General features: G+C 36.5%; 1 protein-coding gene and 1 non-coding gene across 2 annotated transcripts in view; both read left to right on the top strand.

Annotated features, from left to right (window-relative positions):
• LOC128247133 (SCO-spondin-like) overlaps nt 1–17,883 on the top strand; it is a 61,006-nt gene that overhangs the window by 28,668 nt on the left and 14,455 nt on the right. The window contains exons 14-22 of the mRNA XM_052965953.1: nt 1,172–1,339; nt 2,188–2,425; nt 4,138–4,390; nt 7,584–7,779; nt 8,644–8,735; nt 10,742–10,794; nt 14,673–14,939; nt 15,632–15,840; nt 17,531–17,670. Coding sequence (XP_052821913.1) covers nt 1,172–1,339; nt 2,188–2,425; nt 4,138–4,390; nt 7,584–7,779; nt 8,644–8,735; nt 10,742–10,794; nt 14,673–14,939; nt 15,632–15,840; nt 17,531–17,670 — 1,616 coding nt within the window. The remainder of the gene's footprint in view (nt 1–1,171; nt 1,340–2,187; nt 2,426–4,137; nt 4,391–7,583; nt 7,780–8,643; nt 8,736–10,741; nt 10,795–14,672; nt 14,940–15,631; nt 15,841–17,530; nt 17,671–17,883) is intronic.
• LOC128247210 (5S ribosomal RNA) lies at nt 17,763–17,881 on the top strand. Its single transcript, XR_008263595.1, has one exon. It is a non-coding gene; the product is annotated as a 5S ribosomal RNA (ribosomal RNA).

The raw sequence follows: 17,883 nt of genomic DNA, 5'->3' as shown, positions 1-17,883 counted from the left end.
ATATATATATATATATATATATATATACATATATACGACGGGCTTCTTTCAGTTTCTGTCTACCAAATCCATTCACAAGGTTTTGGTAGGCCCGAGGCTATAGTAGAAGACACTTGCCCAAGGTGCCACGCAGTGGGAATGAACCTGGAACCATGAGAATCCCCTCTCTACATATGTCTTTCTTCCAGCCACCAACTTGCAATAGCTTGAAAGGAATGTTAATGAATCAATCTGTCTGGTTTCTTAAGCCATGCAAAAAACCTTGGGTATAAGCCTTTTTCAAAATTAAAGTAATAAATTCTAGAACTGGTAACAAGTTTGTATTTAACATCATCTTTGTATCTTTATCATAATATGAAGAGGATAATTTGTGTGAGTCAAGTGTGTTATAGCTAGATATAAAATGTTTTACCAATAAGTATCAAGGTTAAGAATATGTTTCATGTCTTGTGGTTTATGCTATTATTTTTCTGTTTTTTTTTATTTTTTATATGCCACAGAAGCAGTATTAGATTAAAATAGCCATCTGTGTATCATACTTAATACACATACATCGTGAAAGGCAAATTAACTGTGGTATTCATCCAAGAATAATATATTTCATGGATACAATGTGTTTAAAAACACATAATTATATGAGTAATGGATGAGGATCCTCCAACAGCAATAGTGAGAATGTTGGATGAATATTTCTGCCTTGTTGGGTTTTGTCTGCTTCTTTCAGTTTCCATCTACCAAATTCACTTACAAGGCTTTGATCAGCCTAGGGCTTTGTAGAAGACACTTGTTCACAGTACCACACAGTAGGACTGAACCCAAGATTTCATAGTTCGGAAGGAAGCTTGCCAAACACAGAGCTATGCCTAATTTTTGTCAATAGTTTGTTTTGTTTTGTTTTTTTATGCAAGCCCTTTTTGATATTTCATGTCTACATTTCATGAAATTTTGGTCTCAATATCAAAAGGGGAAATGCTTGTAAACTCATAGAATGTTCTAAATGTTTGTATAGAACTAAAATATCCCTCTTATCCATGTTATGGATATCCATGTTATGTTGTTTTCATTACCAGTTAATGTTTTCATGTTCTTATCTTTTCCACCTGAATGTATTCTAATATATAATCTCATGAGTTTTATATTCGTATGTTTTTTTTTTTTAATCTTAATCTAGGTTCAAGGTCTCTGTGGAAATTTTGATTCTAATATAAATAATGAATTTGTTGGCCTTAATGGATTATCTTTACACAAAACTAAGTTTACTCAGGAGTTCCTGGCATCTTCATGCTTCGCTGATCAAAGAGAAGACATTGAAATAGAACCCTGTTCAGTATATGTTGATGTAAGCATCATTTCCATCATTTTTAAAATCTCCTCGTCATTTTAAAATATTACTTTCATCTTTGAGAATAAGTACCCATATCTTCCTTTTAGATTCCGTTCATTACAAAAATTTAAGCTTCATTCATAAGAGCTTACCAATATGATTAACAACACCTTACTATTATATATCTTTGCTCAACAATTGAACAGTTTTCATTTTGTAATCATCATCATCTTCATCATTTAACGTCTGCTTTCTATGCTAGAATGGGTTGGACGATTTGACTGGGGACTGGCAAAGTGGATGGCTACACCAGACTCCAATCCGATTTGGCAGAATTTCTACAGCTGGATGCCCTTCCTAACGCCAACCACTCTGAGAGTATAATGGGTGTTTTTTATGTGCCACCAGCATGAGGGCCAGTCCAGCGATAGTGGCAACAGCCACGCTCAAAATGGTGTTTTTTTATGTGCCACCTGCACAGGAGTCAGTCCAATATTTTGTTCACATGTCACTGGCACAAGTGCCAGTAAGGCGAAGCTGGAAACGATCACGCTCAAATGGTGCATTTTACATGCCACCGGCATGGGAGCGAGACGACTGCTCTGGCAGTGATCCCACTCAGATGGTGCTGTTAGCGCTCCACTGGCACGGGTGCCAGTAATATACATACATTCAAACAATGCATACAATCAATTGCTAAACACATTGATGTCATTCCCATTATTTCCCTATTATCTTTCTCATAGCATTTATGATTACAGAAGTCATATCAAAGATGATTTTGTTTTTTAAATAGCAACATTTTAAAATGATTTATGCAGGTTTCTTATTATTAATCAAAAACTGTTAACATATATTTCTAGAACCTAGTAACTGCCAAGCAATATTGTAGCTACCTTCAAGAAAGCCCTGTATTTTTGCAATGTCGTGATACAGTTGCAATCAAACCATATTATGATTTATGCATGAGAGATATATGCGCAAGTGAAGTATTCAGTTCAAAAGGATTTTGTACTGCCATGCAATCCTATACAAAAGAATGTGCTGATAACAAAATAATAGTGGACTGGCGATCAAACAGGACTCTTAATAATTTATGCGGTAAGTATAATATTTTTTGTATGAGTGAAGAATTTGGTAGCAAACATTCATATCTTTGCTTATCCTTTATCGATAATTTTATTCTCAAAAGCAAGAAATATTTAATAATTTATGTTATGTATTACAAAAATTCGTGTAGATCAAACACAAATACAATTAATATAGGCGCAGGTTGGGCTATACGGTAAGAAGATTGCTTCCCAACAGCATGGTTCTGGACTCAGTCCCACTATGTGACACTTTGGACAAGTGTCTATCACTATAGCCTCTGGCTGACCAAAGCCTTGAGTGGTTTTGCTAGACAGAAGCTGAAAGAACCCAATCATATATATATATCTATATATATATATATACATAAATGTATGTATATATATATCATATATATGAATGTATGTATATATGATGATGATATACATATATGTATATATGTATGTATGTATATCATCATCATCGTTTAAATTCTGTTTTCCATGCTGGCATGGGTTGGACAGTTTGACTGAGGTCTGGAAAGCCAGTGGCTGCACCAGGCTCCAATCTGATGTGGCAATGTTTCAACAGATGGACGCCCTTCCTAATGCCAACCACACCAAGAGTATAGTGGGTGCTTTTTACGTGCCAACAGCACAGGAGCCAGTCAAGTGGCTCTGGCATCAATAAAAATATTATAACCCCAACGTGATATATCCAGATCAGATTGGAGGCTGGTGTAGCCATCTGGTTCTCCAGCTCTCAGTCAAACCATCCAACCCATGCCAGCATGGAAAGCGGACGTTAAACAATGGTGATGATGATGATATATATATATATAATTAATAACAAAGAGGAGAGTGGAGATTTATTCACATCCAAAACATTTCTATTAAAATGTTTTCTACAGCATATATAACACTAACCTACATACGCTTCAACACAGTCGAAACTTATGTAGGGTTAGGGTTATATATGCAGCATGAAACTTTTTAATAAGAAGAGTTTTGGATGTGAATAAACCTCCACTGCCATCTCTGTCAATTTGTGAGATAACACAGTATCCACCAGGATAATTTATCCCTTTTATACTATGTGTGTGTGTGTGTGTGTGTGTGTGCGTGTGTGTGTGCGTGTATGTGTGTGTGTGTGTGTGTGTGTGTGTGTGTGTGTTTGTTTGTTCTCCACCACTGCTTGACAACTGATGCTGGTGTGTTTATGTTCCATTAACTTAGCAGTTCAGCCAGAGAGACTGATAGATTAAGTACTGGGCTTTAAAAAAATAAGTACTAGACTCCATTCATTCAACTAAAATTCTTTAATGCAGTGCCCCAGCTTGGCCGCAATCTAATGACTGGACCAAGTAAAAGATAGAAGATAAAAGAATGATTTATAAAATATTAATAACAGAGATTGTATTGAAGAACATTAATGCTTGGAATTAATTCTTGTCAATTATTGAACAGGAAAACAAAGCTCTGAGTAAAGCAGTATTATGTTATTTCTTTATTTAAAAATGAAAATTTCTTTATTCTTTTTCTGGGAAAATTAATAAATTAGAAATAGAACCTGCAGAAACCTCTTGGAAATATTAATAGAAATAGAAGTAAAAAAAATGATGAATGAAAGTATGATCTGTCTATGAATTAGTGAAACTAATATAACTTATGTAACTATTTCAATATACTTCAGTAAAACATATATTGTGTATTGTTAACAAGAAATTTATTCTATTTTGACAATAGTTGTAAAGTGTCCTTCTGGAAGTGGTCAAAAGTATACATATTGTGGATCTTCATGCCAATCTTCTTGTAATGATCTTTCCAAAGAGGGAATGCAATGCGAAGAAGGATGCATATTTGGATGTCGTTGTCCCAATGGAACATTGTTGGATAATCGGAGAAATTGTGTAGCAATCGATAAATGTACATGCTTCAATAAATTTGAACAGAAACACTACAAAGCTGGAGAAGTGATCCATAGGAGACAACTCGATTGGTATGTCTGAATGGTTCTATTATTCTTATTATCTTGATGATGTTGTTCTAAGGCTGTCGCTGGAGTGTTACAAAATTTATTCATTTATTTATTTCATATGCTTTAAGAATAATTAATTTGATTGCAGTTGTGAAAGAAGAAAATATATTTTGCCGTCTTTTACATCTAATAGCAATGTACTGCAATACATGCTTCTAATTTGCCATTGTTGGAACAATCTGATTAACTGTTAGCATGTATTAGTGTACAGCATTGCTCATTTACTCTAATAATGGTACACAACTCAATGAGGCCAGTGACTTCAAGTACCTTGGATCCTATTCTACTAACAACAAGAAAGACTTCTTGACATGCATGGAACAAGCTTCAAGCACCTCCAACAAAGGTCAACAGGTCTGATAATCAAGTATTTCAGAATCACAAAAGCTGATATTCTTTAGGCCATATGTAGAGAGCATTCTTTTCTATGACACCAGAACCTGGACTCTAAAGAAGGAACTTTATGATTGCCCCAATGGCATTCCATGCCATGAGAGCATAAAGCATTTCATGGCAGGAGTAAAGTCCAAAGTGGCAATCTATGGCCACATTCTACCTTCCTCTGCTATTGGTGCACAGTGCAGCATAGGCTTTGACTGCCAATGATCTCATTCTGAACTGCATGCCATAAGAATTGCTGATTTTTTAAACATTTTTGAAACTTCAGCACCTTAATGGAGGATGAAATTCTCTCAAATACGTAGACACTGTTGATAAAGACATACCATATGAAACTGAGGACCTATCAGTGCTAATGGAGAACAGCGATTCCTTGTGTAGTGCACTGAAATATAACATCATTGTGGCCATTTGAAAAAAAACAGTCATAAAGGGTTAAGTACCCTGAGCAATGATACATTGTGATGCATTTCACAAGATATAATTTCCAAATACATTTCAGAATTGGTCTTTTGAGAGAAGCACTTTAAGGATATTAGAAGGAATAGCATAATCAGTTTGGTGGTTATCAGTGACTTTGCTTAGAGGTGCAAGTAGCAAAACAAATATGTTTGGGGAAGTGATTTAGGAAGGATTTTAGCTGGATGCCTTCAGAGTAATGCTTAAAGTAGGAAACAAATGTGTGGATATTTTCTACATGCTTATTTGGGAAAAACAAATTATAGAATTCTTCAAGGCAGCAAAGACGTTTTTGAAAAAAAAAACAGGAAGTTAAACAGCCATTTGGGAAGTGAGAGTGTTAGCAAGGAGTGCGATGCATAAAGGGCAACCATTGCTTTTTTTTTTCTGTTAGTCATCTGGATGTTTTCTCATGTAAACTGAATAATTCCAGATGGTCGCAGTAAATTTTAATAAATTTTCTCTTCTAGTACAAGTACAGAATAGATTCATGTGAAACCTTTGTGGTCTTGTTGATAGTGGGTTTTGGTCATGTAAAGGGAATTGGGAAACACACCTTGTAACAGTGGCAGACTGGGTCTAAAAATATTGGTTGCCAGGAGACTAAAGGGGCCCACCTGAAACTACAATACATTTATTTTTTTTTTTTTTTTTTTTTTTTTTTTTTTTTTTTTTTTTTTTTTGCTAAATGTATTCTTTTCAACTGTCTGCAAACACAGCCAGGCTGAAATAATTAAAGCATTCTTCTAGGAGTGAGTAAAAAATTCTCAAACTTGAGGGGACAGGCCCCCTAGATACTAACATGAGCCCCCATATATGGATTCTAATGGCGCAGGAGCCCACTTGCCATTGGGCAAGAAGGCAACCTGACCAGTCCACCACTGCCTAGTAAGAGGGGACTTTTTTTATCATCTGCATTGCTGATTTGGATGCATCAATGATGAAACACATTTGCTGTCAAGAATAATTTGTTTGGATTTATGGTAGCTTCCACCAGTTACCCACATGTTTGCAAACATGTGAATGTTGTTTTTAGTTAATGTGTTGTAGGTTTCTTTTATTAGGCAGAATTCAGATAGCAAGAGAGACCAGAAATTATTAGGACGAGGTAAAGACTGGGCTTAGGGGTAAGATAGAAACAGAGACTGGTCTGGGATAGGGATAGTATTTCACCTTCAGGAAAAGGAATTTGATTTTAGGAAGATTGGAAGTGATTGATGGGAAGATGTGAACAAGTAAGTTGAAACAGGGTTCCACAATACATTTTGACATTAAAACGATTTTTGGTTCTCAAAGAGGTTCAAATGTAATAGCAAAAGATCTAAGAGGTAGGCAGAGAGAGGCTTATTAAAAATTCTTGGAGATCTTTGCTGCTAATGACCAAATGAGAGAGATGAATTGAAGAGAAAATTATTCTGAATAAATATAGAAACTAACTTGAGAAGGATGATGAAACGATAGCAGCGATAGACTAGTTTAAAGATTAAGACAGCTTTGTCTCATGAAAGAAAAGTAAGGTCGGTGCTGGTCTGAGTTCATGAATATTAAGCATAAAATGGAAGAAATATTGAGTGAACCTTTTCTTATTCAATCTAGTAAAATATTGAGATAGTTTTGCAGTAAAAAATATACTTATTGAAAGAGAGATAAATGGAAATGAACCAATGAGTGAATGGGTTGTGTTGTTGTCATTATTTAGATTCCGAACAGCCTTGGCTCAGCAGACCCCTAACCAAAAGTATTCCAGCCATGATCACTCTGTCTTTTTCCCTGTGTGTAGGGAACCTACATCACATTAAATGTGTCTTTTTTAAACTTTAGTGTATGATTAATGGAAGAACAAGCTGTTATTTCTAGCAGTCCTCTTGTGTATTTTAGTTGCCACACTATTATCTTGAATGAACTTATATAAATCCAGTGCTTTCTGCATAATTACATGATTATAATTTGGCTAACAGAGACCCTACATTATCTGCTGGCAAACTCTTCCTCAGAAAGCCTTGAAACTCTGTGAAACTATAACTGAATGAAAAAGCACTAGAATTGCCGTTTTCTGAAACAGACTGTCTGGTCTAAGTGCTTATATTGGTACAAACTCTGCTGAAGGCACCCAAGAATTAGGAGGTTGCTTTAAATGAGGTGATGTTTGTTTGATTCCAACGATTAAGAAAATTGAAAATGAAAACTATTTGGTGGTATTGTTTTCCTTTATTTTTTTTTGTTTCTTTTCTGCAACTCATGTTTACCAATTAACACAACTAAGAAATATCCTTCCTCTGTTAATTATTTCTTGCAGTACTTGCATTCGAGGAAAATGGAAGTGTGTGCCAACACTTGAAGAAGTTATTTGTCCAAGAAACCAAATATGGATTACAAATGCAACTGGATGCCAAGAAACTTGCTCAACTTTATCCAAACCTGAAGAATGCATGGTTTTTGAAAATGAATTTGAAGGTTGTCGATGTCCTAAGTATTTAGTTCTTTCCCCAAATGTAAGATTTTGTCTTTTACCAATTAAGATCAATTTATTTCAAACATACTGTCTTATATACTTCATGGTAAACTATGAATTTTACTTAAGAAAGACTACCTTATTTGACAATATTATTCTGTGCTGATGAAGGGAAGTAACCCAGAAATCGTGATACACAGATATTGTTTCGAGCTGAGTGGGGGTGCTAGATTCCCTTGTTCAAAAATATAAGGACACAGATCATGTCGTATAGCCAGCTGGAGACGATGTCTCTGGGGGCTAAATTACAGCAACATTCGTCATAAACCAGGACTGCCATGTTATGTTGGCAAACAATCTTTACTACAAATAAAAAGTTGTTTTTATTATTGTTGTTGTTTCAGACCAGCTCAGCACTAATCATTCTAGCAATATCTATCCAGTCTTTTGTTTCTGGGACCAAACTTTCCAATGTCACTTTAAAAAAAAAAAGCCAATAGTATGTGGTTTGAAGGAGAATTGGTTACAGTTAGTTTAGCGTTTTTAGTGACCATATAAATTTTATTTTGTTGGCTGATGTAATCGTTTCAATATCAATTAATGTAGTCATATCTTATTAACATTAATATTTAATTATAGCTAATTATTGAAAAGAAAGTATAATAAAATAATCCTAAAATATTCCATTTTATATTTTGATGGTTTTTGAATGATTTTCATTTGTATTTCACTTAGGCTCACAGATTTGTGTTGCTGATTCAATAGTGTAGGCTATAACAGTTTGTTTTATTACTAAAGATAGTTTAAAGATTATCATAAATTAACTATAATGATCTTACACTCATTTGTTTTTTAAGTTGTTTTTCTTTGTATTGTATAAAAATTATTTTTCATCCAAAAATAGGGAACTTGTGTCCCACCTGAGGACTGTCCATGCCAATATGGAGATACGTGGATGATTGCAAGGAGCAAGCTGAAAATTGGCTGTAGTGATCTGTAAGTATTTAACATAATCATCACATTCCGTTTGATGATGTCTACGCATTATAAGAAAACGTATGTTGTGTTAAGATAGCAAAGCAAGTAGTAGAATTAAAATTAACAAAAATTCCTGGTAGACATTACATTTCATAAAGCTGCTTCTTGTCAAATTGTTATTGGTCATCGACTATGATTGTCATTTAGTCATTTCAGGAGAAGCAAGAACTAAGAGTTTTATTATAATAATAATTATTATAATTGTTTACATTGTTTTTGTTTTGTTTTATAAGTGCTGTCCCAAGTCTCACCCAGAGTTTGGGGGTCTCTGGGTGAGCACGCTGGCTGTTTTACTGTGGTTGTTATTTGTGATTAGCAAGAAGGCCAAAATTGCTGGCCTTGTGCCAAAATTTGAAAACACTATGTCCATGGTCGAATTAAAATTTTCTGTGATAATTTTATGTAAGATCCTTATGTATAAGTTAGGTATTTTGATATCCTTTTACTCTTTTACTTGTTTCAGTCATTTGACTACGGCCATGCTGGAGCACCACCTTTATTCGAACAAATTGAACCCAGGACTTATTCTTTGTAAGCCTAGTACTTATTCTATTGGTCTCTTTTGTCGAACCGCTAAGTTACAGGGACGTGAACACACCAGCATCGGTTGTCAAGCCATGTTGGGGGGGACAAACACAGATTCACAAACATACACACGCGCACACACACACACACACACACACACACACACATATATATATGGTGAACTTCTTTCAGTTTCCATCTATCAAATCCACGCACAAAGCTTTGGTCAGCCCAAGGCTAAAGTAGAAGACATTTGCCCAAGATGCCATGCTGTAGGACTGAACCCAGAATCAGGTGGTTAGTAAGTAAGTTACTTACCACACGGCCACTCCTGTGCCTATATATACGTACGTAAATATATATATATATATGACAGGCTTCTTTCAGTTTCCATCTACCAAATACACTCACAAGGCTTTGGTCGGCCCGAGGCTAAAGTAGAAGACACTTGCCCAAGGTACCACATAGTGGGACTGAACCCGGAACCATGTGGTTGATAAGCAAGCTACTTACCACACAGCCACTGCTGCACCTAAGCTTTTAATGCGCCTAAACTTTACCTAAACTTTTAATGAGTTGAAAAAAATACAGGCACTATAGGTGCAGGAGTGGCTGTGTGGTAAGAAGCTTGCTTCCCAACTACATGGTTCCGAGTTCAGTCCCACTGAGTGACACCTTGAGCAAGTGTCTTCTAATATAGCCTCAGACTGACCAAAGCCTTTTGAGTCAATTTGGTAGACGGAAACTGAAAGAAGCCCATCGTATATATATGTGTGTGTGTGTGTGTGTGTGTGTGTGTGTGTGTGTGTGTGTGGATTTGTATGCTTGTGTTTGTCCCTCCACCATCACTTGACAACTGATGTTGGTGTATTTACATCCCTGTAACTTAGCAGTTCGGCAAAAGAGACCGATAGATTAGTACTAGGCTTACAAAGAATAAGTCCTGGAGTCGATTTGTTTGACTAAAGATGGTGATCCAGCATGGCCACAGTCAAACGACTGAAATAAGTAAAAGAATATAAAAAAAATTCATAGATCATTAGGAACATGATAATGATTTCTGTTCTAGGCCCAAGGCCCGAAATTTTGGAGGGAGGGGGGGGGGCAATCAATTATATATTTATCGACCCGAAAAGGATGAAAGGTAAAGTCGACCTCGGCAGAATTTGATCTCAGAACGTAAAGACAGACGAAATACCGATAAGCGCTTCGTCTGGCGTGCTAACGATTCTGCCAGATCGCCCCTTATTAAGAACAAGATAATGAAAGCTTTAAGCTATTTTCATTGTTAAACTCTTTTTTTTTTATTTGCCTGAATAAACTGTTTTACTTCCATCAGCAAAATTTAAGTTCAGAACCATGGCAGTGACTGAAAAAGATTCCAGTTTGATCTATATCTTTCAAAATATTTTGATGCCATGAAAATGTTACTTTTGCAGAACATGTACCAATGGAGTATGGAAAGATGAAAGAAAAACAGATAGTTGCCCAGGTGAGATTTGAAACACTTTAAGCCTAATCTTATTTTAAATTCATAGTCGAAAACAATTTCCACTGTGTAAAGTGTGTGTGAGTGTGTGTGTGTGTGTGTGTATTCATATACGTATACACTAGTGAAGTCACTTGTAATACAAAACCCCAAAATCCCACACCTGAGAAGGAGAATAGTACAGAGAGAGGTTCCTTTATGTGAAGTATTGGAAAGGTCAAAGAATGATGGGAGAGACAAAAGAAGATTTGGTCTGGTGGAGGCAGTGCCAGGTTTACCATTGGGCTGAAGTGTGCTTAAGCACAGGGCCCCTGGTCAACGGGGCTCTGTCCAAGCAAGGGGCCTCATAACTTAATTAGCACAGGACCTCATTTGTCCTAAATCCAGCACGGGGGTGGGGAGATTCATAACTATTCTGCATTATATAGAAGTGGATCTTGGAAGTAGATGCGGTGGTGCCAGAGAGAGAGGTAAAAATAATGTATGGATGTGTATTGGAGTTGTAACTGTGTACAACGTCTATACCCGTGCTAACCTGTGTATGTAAGCATCGGTGGGTATCGATAAGGTAAGGTTTGTGACAGAATGTAACAAAGGATTCTATATGAATATTTACATATAACTATGAACATTTCCTATACACAACCATACACATCTACGCCCACGTACGGACGAACACCCACACATACACAGAAATACAACAACACACAATCAGATACATGTCCACACACACAAACACTCATCACACATACACACACATGCATAGGTACACGTGCACACACACACACACACACACACACACACTCATGCATGCACGGGTACACAAGCACGCACACACATACACGCAGAAATACACATGCACATACACAAGAACCCACACACGCAAACATACACAGATAGTTCCTTTTAGACATAAGCCCCAGATGCACACAAACGCGCGCGCACACGCGCGCACACACACACACACACACACACACACACTTGAATACACTCGAATAAGGAAACACACACATAAGTGCATACATGACTCAACCGCTCAAACACACTCGCTCAGACACTCCCACCTACCTTATTTTCCCCGCCCCTCTCCCTCTCCACAAAAAGAACTACACTTCAAACCCATAAATCTTCAGCAGATATGACAGCGAACTGACCAAGAACAAACAAAGCCTTAAAGATGTTACGCATGTTCAGAGCACACAAACACGTACGAGGAGTCACAGGGGTGTACACACACAACCAGACACATGTGCACGCGCACGTACATCCACACACACAAACTCTTCGTCTACTCTCACCCTTACCTACCCTTCTAAGCAAACACACGTCTATTGACACACATACAAGCATGCATAAACACAGACAAGACCAGTTCAGAGACAGAATCAGAAGAGATTTTACAGACCATGGAGCCAGAGGGGAGGTAACTATGTCACTGAAAAGATCACGAGGAACGGCGAAAGAACTGTGAATAACAAACAGCCAATTGATTTGGTATTTAACCAATTGTCGAATAATAATAATACTAAAAGTGGGTTCGAACCTGTGCAGGTGATATTATTATTGGCATAATGACTCTCCCAAGATAAAACGAAATTTGTTTCAACTCACGAATTCACACCAAAAATCTTGCTAACCAAATACAATAATCAAGTATATATACATACACAAAAGTGCATATATATTGTGATCGCCAAACCTTGGGATTATAATGAAAAATATATAAGTATATACTTGATTGTATTCCCATTTTGAGTATGCATTGGGCGGACTAGGAGGATAATAAACTAATGTCTTCTCTCCCTCCTTGAACTTTGATATATATATATATATATGAATCTATGTGTGTAAACATGTATAAATATATATATAATCAAATGAATAATAACATGGTGCATATCTTTTTTCAAATCTGAATCTTAATGATATATATATATATGTGTGTGTGTGTGTGTGTGTGTGTGTGTGTGTGTGTGTGTGTGTGTGTGTGTGTGTGTGTGTGTGTGTGTGTGTGTGTGTGTGTGTGTGTGTGTGTGTGTGTGTGTGTGTGTGTGTACGTATGTATGTGTGTGTGTCCTTAAGAATTTTGGTTCTCTTTGCGATGCAGATTTTGCAACGGCCACTCCCATTGATATATGGGCCTGGATGTTCTATGATCTTCCACCTGATATCGTATAGGGTCCCTTGATCTTTGAGGTGCCAAACATGGCTGGCCAGGGATGTAACAAAACGTCTTTCTGGGACACTGAAAGATGACTGGTGGTTGCGAAAGCGTTGTTTGAAAGATGTTGAAAGATGTGCTAGCCAATCCGATATATTTACAAGCTTGGGAGGTGGCTACATTTGCACTCCTGATGCATCTCTGGTAGGCTCCGGGCCTGGGGATGTCGTTGGTATCACCGGTGTTGATGTTGTCGTTATGGCGCAATGATCCAGCGGTGTTGGTACGTCTGCCGCCTCCACGGATGTTATTGGCGTGGTTTTCGTCTCTGGTCATATGGTTAGCTTGATGCTACCAACTGGTGGCAACATATGGTGGTAACATATGTGGATGGTGGCAACATATGGTGCGGGGATGGGCACTCTATCAGTGTCGATGATAATGGTTTGGTCATCATCTATAATACTGGGGTCGTCAGTTACCTCTCTGTCGCTGGTCTGGACTGGTCATCATCTCTGGTTGTGGCAACTGTACTAGGGTCAATGACATTAGAGCTGGTTAATCTGCTACTGTCATCACCTTCAGTGCCATCATTGATAGAGTGACGCACACACACCAACGCTCAAAGCTGAAAGAAATTTCAAAATAAATTATATAGGTGATTGATTTAATATAGTTCATTACAAGTATCAAGATGTATATTTAGTGTTAGTTTACATGCAGTTCTATATTATTTTTATATTTTAAACATAGGCGCGGGAGTAGCTTGCTTACCAGCCACATGGTTTCGAGTTCATTCCCACTGCGTGGCACCTTGGGCAAGTGTCTTCTACTATAGCCTCAGGCCGACCAAAGCCTTGTGAGTGGATTTGGTAGACGGAAACTGAAAGGAGCCCATCGTATATATATATGTGTATATATATATATGTGTATATATATATATATGTGTGTGTGTGTGTGTGTGTGTGTGTGTGTGTCTGTGTTTGTCCACCCCAACATTCCTTGACAACCGATGATGGTGTGTTTTCGTCCCCGTAACTTAGCGGTTCGGCAAAAGAGACCGATAGAATAAGTACTAGGTTTACAAAGAATAAGTCCTGGGGTCGATTTGCTCGACTAAAGGCGGTGCTCCAGCACGGCCGCAATCAAATGACTAAAACAAGAAAAAGAGTAAAAGAGTATTACTGAATCATTTTGCAGCTTAGAATGCTGCCATTGTATCTTCAGTATTATTAAAAAAGCAATTCTCTCTTTTGTGTTGTTATGTTCAATAATTTTGATTTGTTATGTAATTATTACTAGTGTTTATATTATTAAATATACAACGTGAAGGAAGTCTTTGTAAAATTTGAATTCGGCAATGTGACAACACTAGGAAGAAGTTCAAGCTATTGTTCCCCTTGTCATTAAATTTCATGATTCTACTTATATTGTCGAAACGAGGCCAGTTACGTGGAAAATGTAGAAATACATTGATAAAACTAAAATATTTACCTAGGTCATTTGATGCTCTTGCAAATTAATATCAAATTAATTGGTAATTATAAAAGTATAAAGAGCTAGGTTATACATTAGTACACTTTATACCAAACTTAGCTGATTTGTTTATGACGCTATGTATAACACATAAAAGTATGGAACTGAATTTTAAACAGATAATGATAATAAATTTTATTAATGGTTTATTTAACTTCACTTAAAAGGATGTTTTACTTTTTAGCTACTTGCTGGGCATCCGGAGAACCCCATCACTCCACTTTTGATGGCATCCACTACAGTTTTCATGGAAATTGTGAATATGTCATGTCTGAATCAACGGATGGGACGTTTTCTATTACAACAAAAAACGTCAAGTGTGGTTATCCAGCCGTAACATGTACAAAGGATATAATCGTTCATATTTTTGGTAACACCATTAACTTTGTACAAGGCAACACACCTACAATTAATGGCCAAGAAATTTCTGACCGAGGTTTTACATCAGCTGGTATCTCAATTAAGAAGACTGATTTTTTTTTCTCTCTTTTCACAAGTATCGGCCTAACAGTACAGTGGGATCTTGGTAGGTTTTAGTTTACTTTCCATTAATCGTAATCATTTTGATATGCTTTTATGTATCCTGTACAGCATTTGACTAATTTGCTTATATTCAAATTTTATTAACAATGACAATAATTCAAAATTTACTTTGTTCTTTATCAGTGATCTATGCTTCAATCTGTTTGTGTCTTGGATATTCAAGCAAGTGAAAGTTGTATATAGTTATTAGTAACACAGTAGAGTGCCACCTACAGAATAAAAACCAACATATTCTGATTCATAAGATGCTTTCATCTTAAGTTAATAATAAAGAGTAAATACATAATTTCCTAACCCCATTTGTTAATATATTTCTGTTGAATACACAGACCTTGTATCTATTAATTTTGAAAATAATAAAGAATTTAGTAAAATAAGTTTGTCGTTATTAACCTGACATTTGGAACATAAATTAACATGAGTTTTACAGAGAGTTTAAATTTAAATTATTTTAAATCAAGAAGTTTGTATCATCCAATGGCAATGGCAAGTTTGTGTCGACATTTTTTAAAACCTTATATTTAAAAAGCAACTATGAGATTTATCTCATATGTTTTTGTATTTCTCACATAAAATCATATAAATTTTTCCCCACTCTAGGAACAAGGGTTTACATTCACCTGACTGAAAAATGGATGGGAAAAGTGCAAGGCTTATGTGGCAACTTTGATCAGGATTCTACGAATGACTTTATATCAAGATCTAATTCTTTTGAACATGTAGCTTCAGCGTTTGCCCACAGTTGGCGGCTGTATGATTGTCCCTTAATTCCTCAAGACAAACCAGAATACACAATGCACCCTTGCGATGTAAGATATTAAAGATTATTTTCAAAATTTCACACATTTAATCGAAAATATATTTATTAATGTAATAAATGCTTTTTTGTTTTACATCACAGTTGTTGAACTATAACATAACTGGTTAGAGGCATCCAATTAGCCAATCCCTGGTTCATAGCATTTGTGATGCTGAAAGGGACAAGGGAGTATCTAGAACTCATTACAGAACAAATATTGCTATGGACTTATTTAGAAAGCCCTGCTTTCTCAGTTTTCTCGGCAATGTTTGCATGCCGCTATGTATCAGGGAAAGTCTTAATGCACACACACTCACATACACTCTCACTTACACACACTCTCAAAAGCACACACACTTTCACTGACACACACACTCTCACTCACACACACTCTCACTCTCACACACACTCTCACTCACACACATACGGACATATCTATAAGACTGGATTCTGTGCAGTTTCTATCAATAAAATTCCATTCATATGTTCTGGGGTTGAAACCGGAACTACATGGTTGCCAAGAACATGGTTGAACTCAGAACATCAGACGGACGAATTACCGCTAAGGATTTCGCCCGGCGTACTAACGTTTCTGTCACCTCGCCGCCTTCAAAGATAAATTATTATCACATTCCGTGTCATGATCTTTTTCTACCTGAGAATTATGTATCTGTGTAATAGTCTTACACAATATTTCAATGAATTGGAAGTTCATTTGTGTAAACAGATGCATTTGTGTAGGTAGTTCGGAGGAGGCAGTTCATTTGTGTAAACAGATGCATTACTCATCATCGAAGCTGACAAAGGTCCATTTACATTATTTACATTTGACGGATATTTGTCCTCATCTTGTTTGTTGTCCGAGTTCGATTCCAGGCAGTGGCCTGAATAATAATAATAATAATAATAACAACATCGAAAAATACCTTAGGAATGAGAACCCAGGTTCGAAACTTCCCCAAGACACTTGATGAAGGCTGGAGGGTATATCAGCCGAAACGTTGTGTTAACAACAAACAAAATGAGGACAAATATCCGTCAAATATAAAAAGTTTCTTATTCTTTACTTTACTTGAAGTAATAGTTTGTCCTATACTTTTATAGGTGTAATAACTTGTCCTGTACTTTTCCAGGTTTATAATCTTAAGAATATTACCTTTCTTGCTCGCATTTTTCCATGTAATATAAATACATAGTTACTTTATCTCATTATTTTGGTCTTAATGACCATTCTTATTACAGAACGCTAAAAGAGGGAAATACAAACTGTACAGAAGACTATGAGGAATATGAGTCCTGTGCCATGCAATCATGTCCACCTGTCTGCAATATTTCTGACATTGGGTTTGCTAATTCTGAATTGATGCGAGAAGATATTTGCCCTAACCACTAGGCCATTGCGCCTCCACACAGCCTAGAGGAATAGTAGGGATACTAGCTCCCTTGTTCGAAGTATAAGGATGCAGTTAGTGCTGGAAAAGATGTTTTCTTGGGGTTAAATAGCAGTAACATTCGTCCTAACCAGGACTTCCACTTTACGTTAGCAAATAAACTTTACTCTAAAGTACTGTTGCTGCATATTTCTCGTTCAGAGATTTAGAACTAATAATTTCTTTATTTTACATAATATTTACTGAAATATTAATATTCATATTAATAATTATCAATGTAACTAATTGTACAATATATTTAAATTCCAGTTCTTTCCCTCCAGAAGGCATTGGGCTATGGAAAGTTGTGCTCCTATCAAATACGGCGGTACCTTTGCATTATGCCGAAACAATTTGCCAGATAATGTAGTCGAAATGTACTACGATGACTGCATCTATGACGCTTGTGGGTAAGTTTCAAACAGTCATATATAATTCTCATTATTTTTAAAAATACATTAAGGCGGCGAGCTGGCAGAATCGTTAGCACGCTGGACGAAATGCTTACGGCCATATCACTTTGAAAACACCGGTTCTCGTCCGATCACCGAAGTTAAGCAAAGTCGAGCCTAGTTAGTACTTAGATGGGTGACCGCTTGGAAAACCTAGGTGCTGTAAACGCT

Source organism: Octopus bimaculoides, chromosome 2, assembly GCF_001194135.2.
Source record: "Octopus bimaculoides isolate UCB-OBI-ISO-001 chromosome 2, ASM119413v2, whole genome shotgun sequence".
Lineage (NCBI taxonomy): Eukaryota > Metazoa > Mollusca > Cephalopoda > Octopoda > Octopodidae > Octopus > Octopus bimaculoides.
The sequence above is the reverse complement of the archived record's forward strand: the minus strand, read 5'-3'. Positions and strand labels throughout refer to the sequence as shown.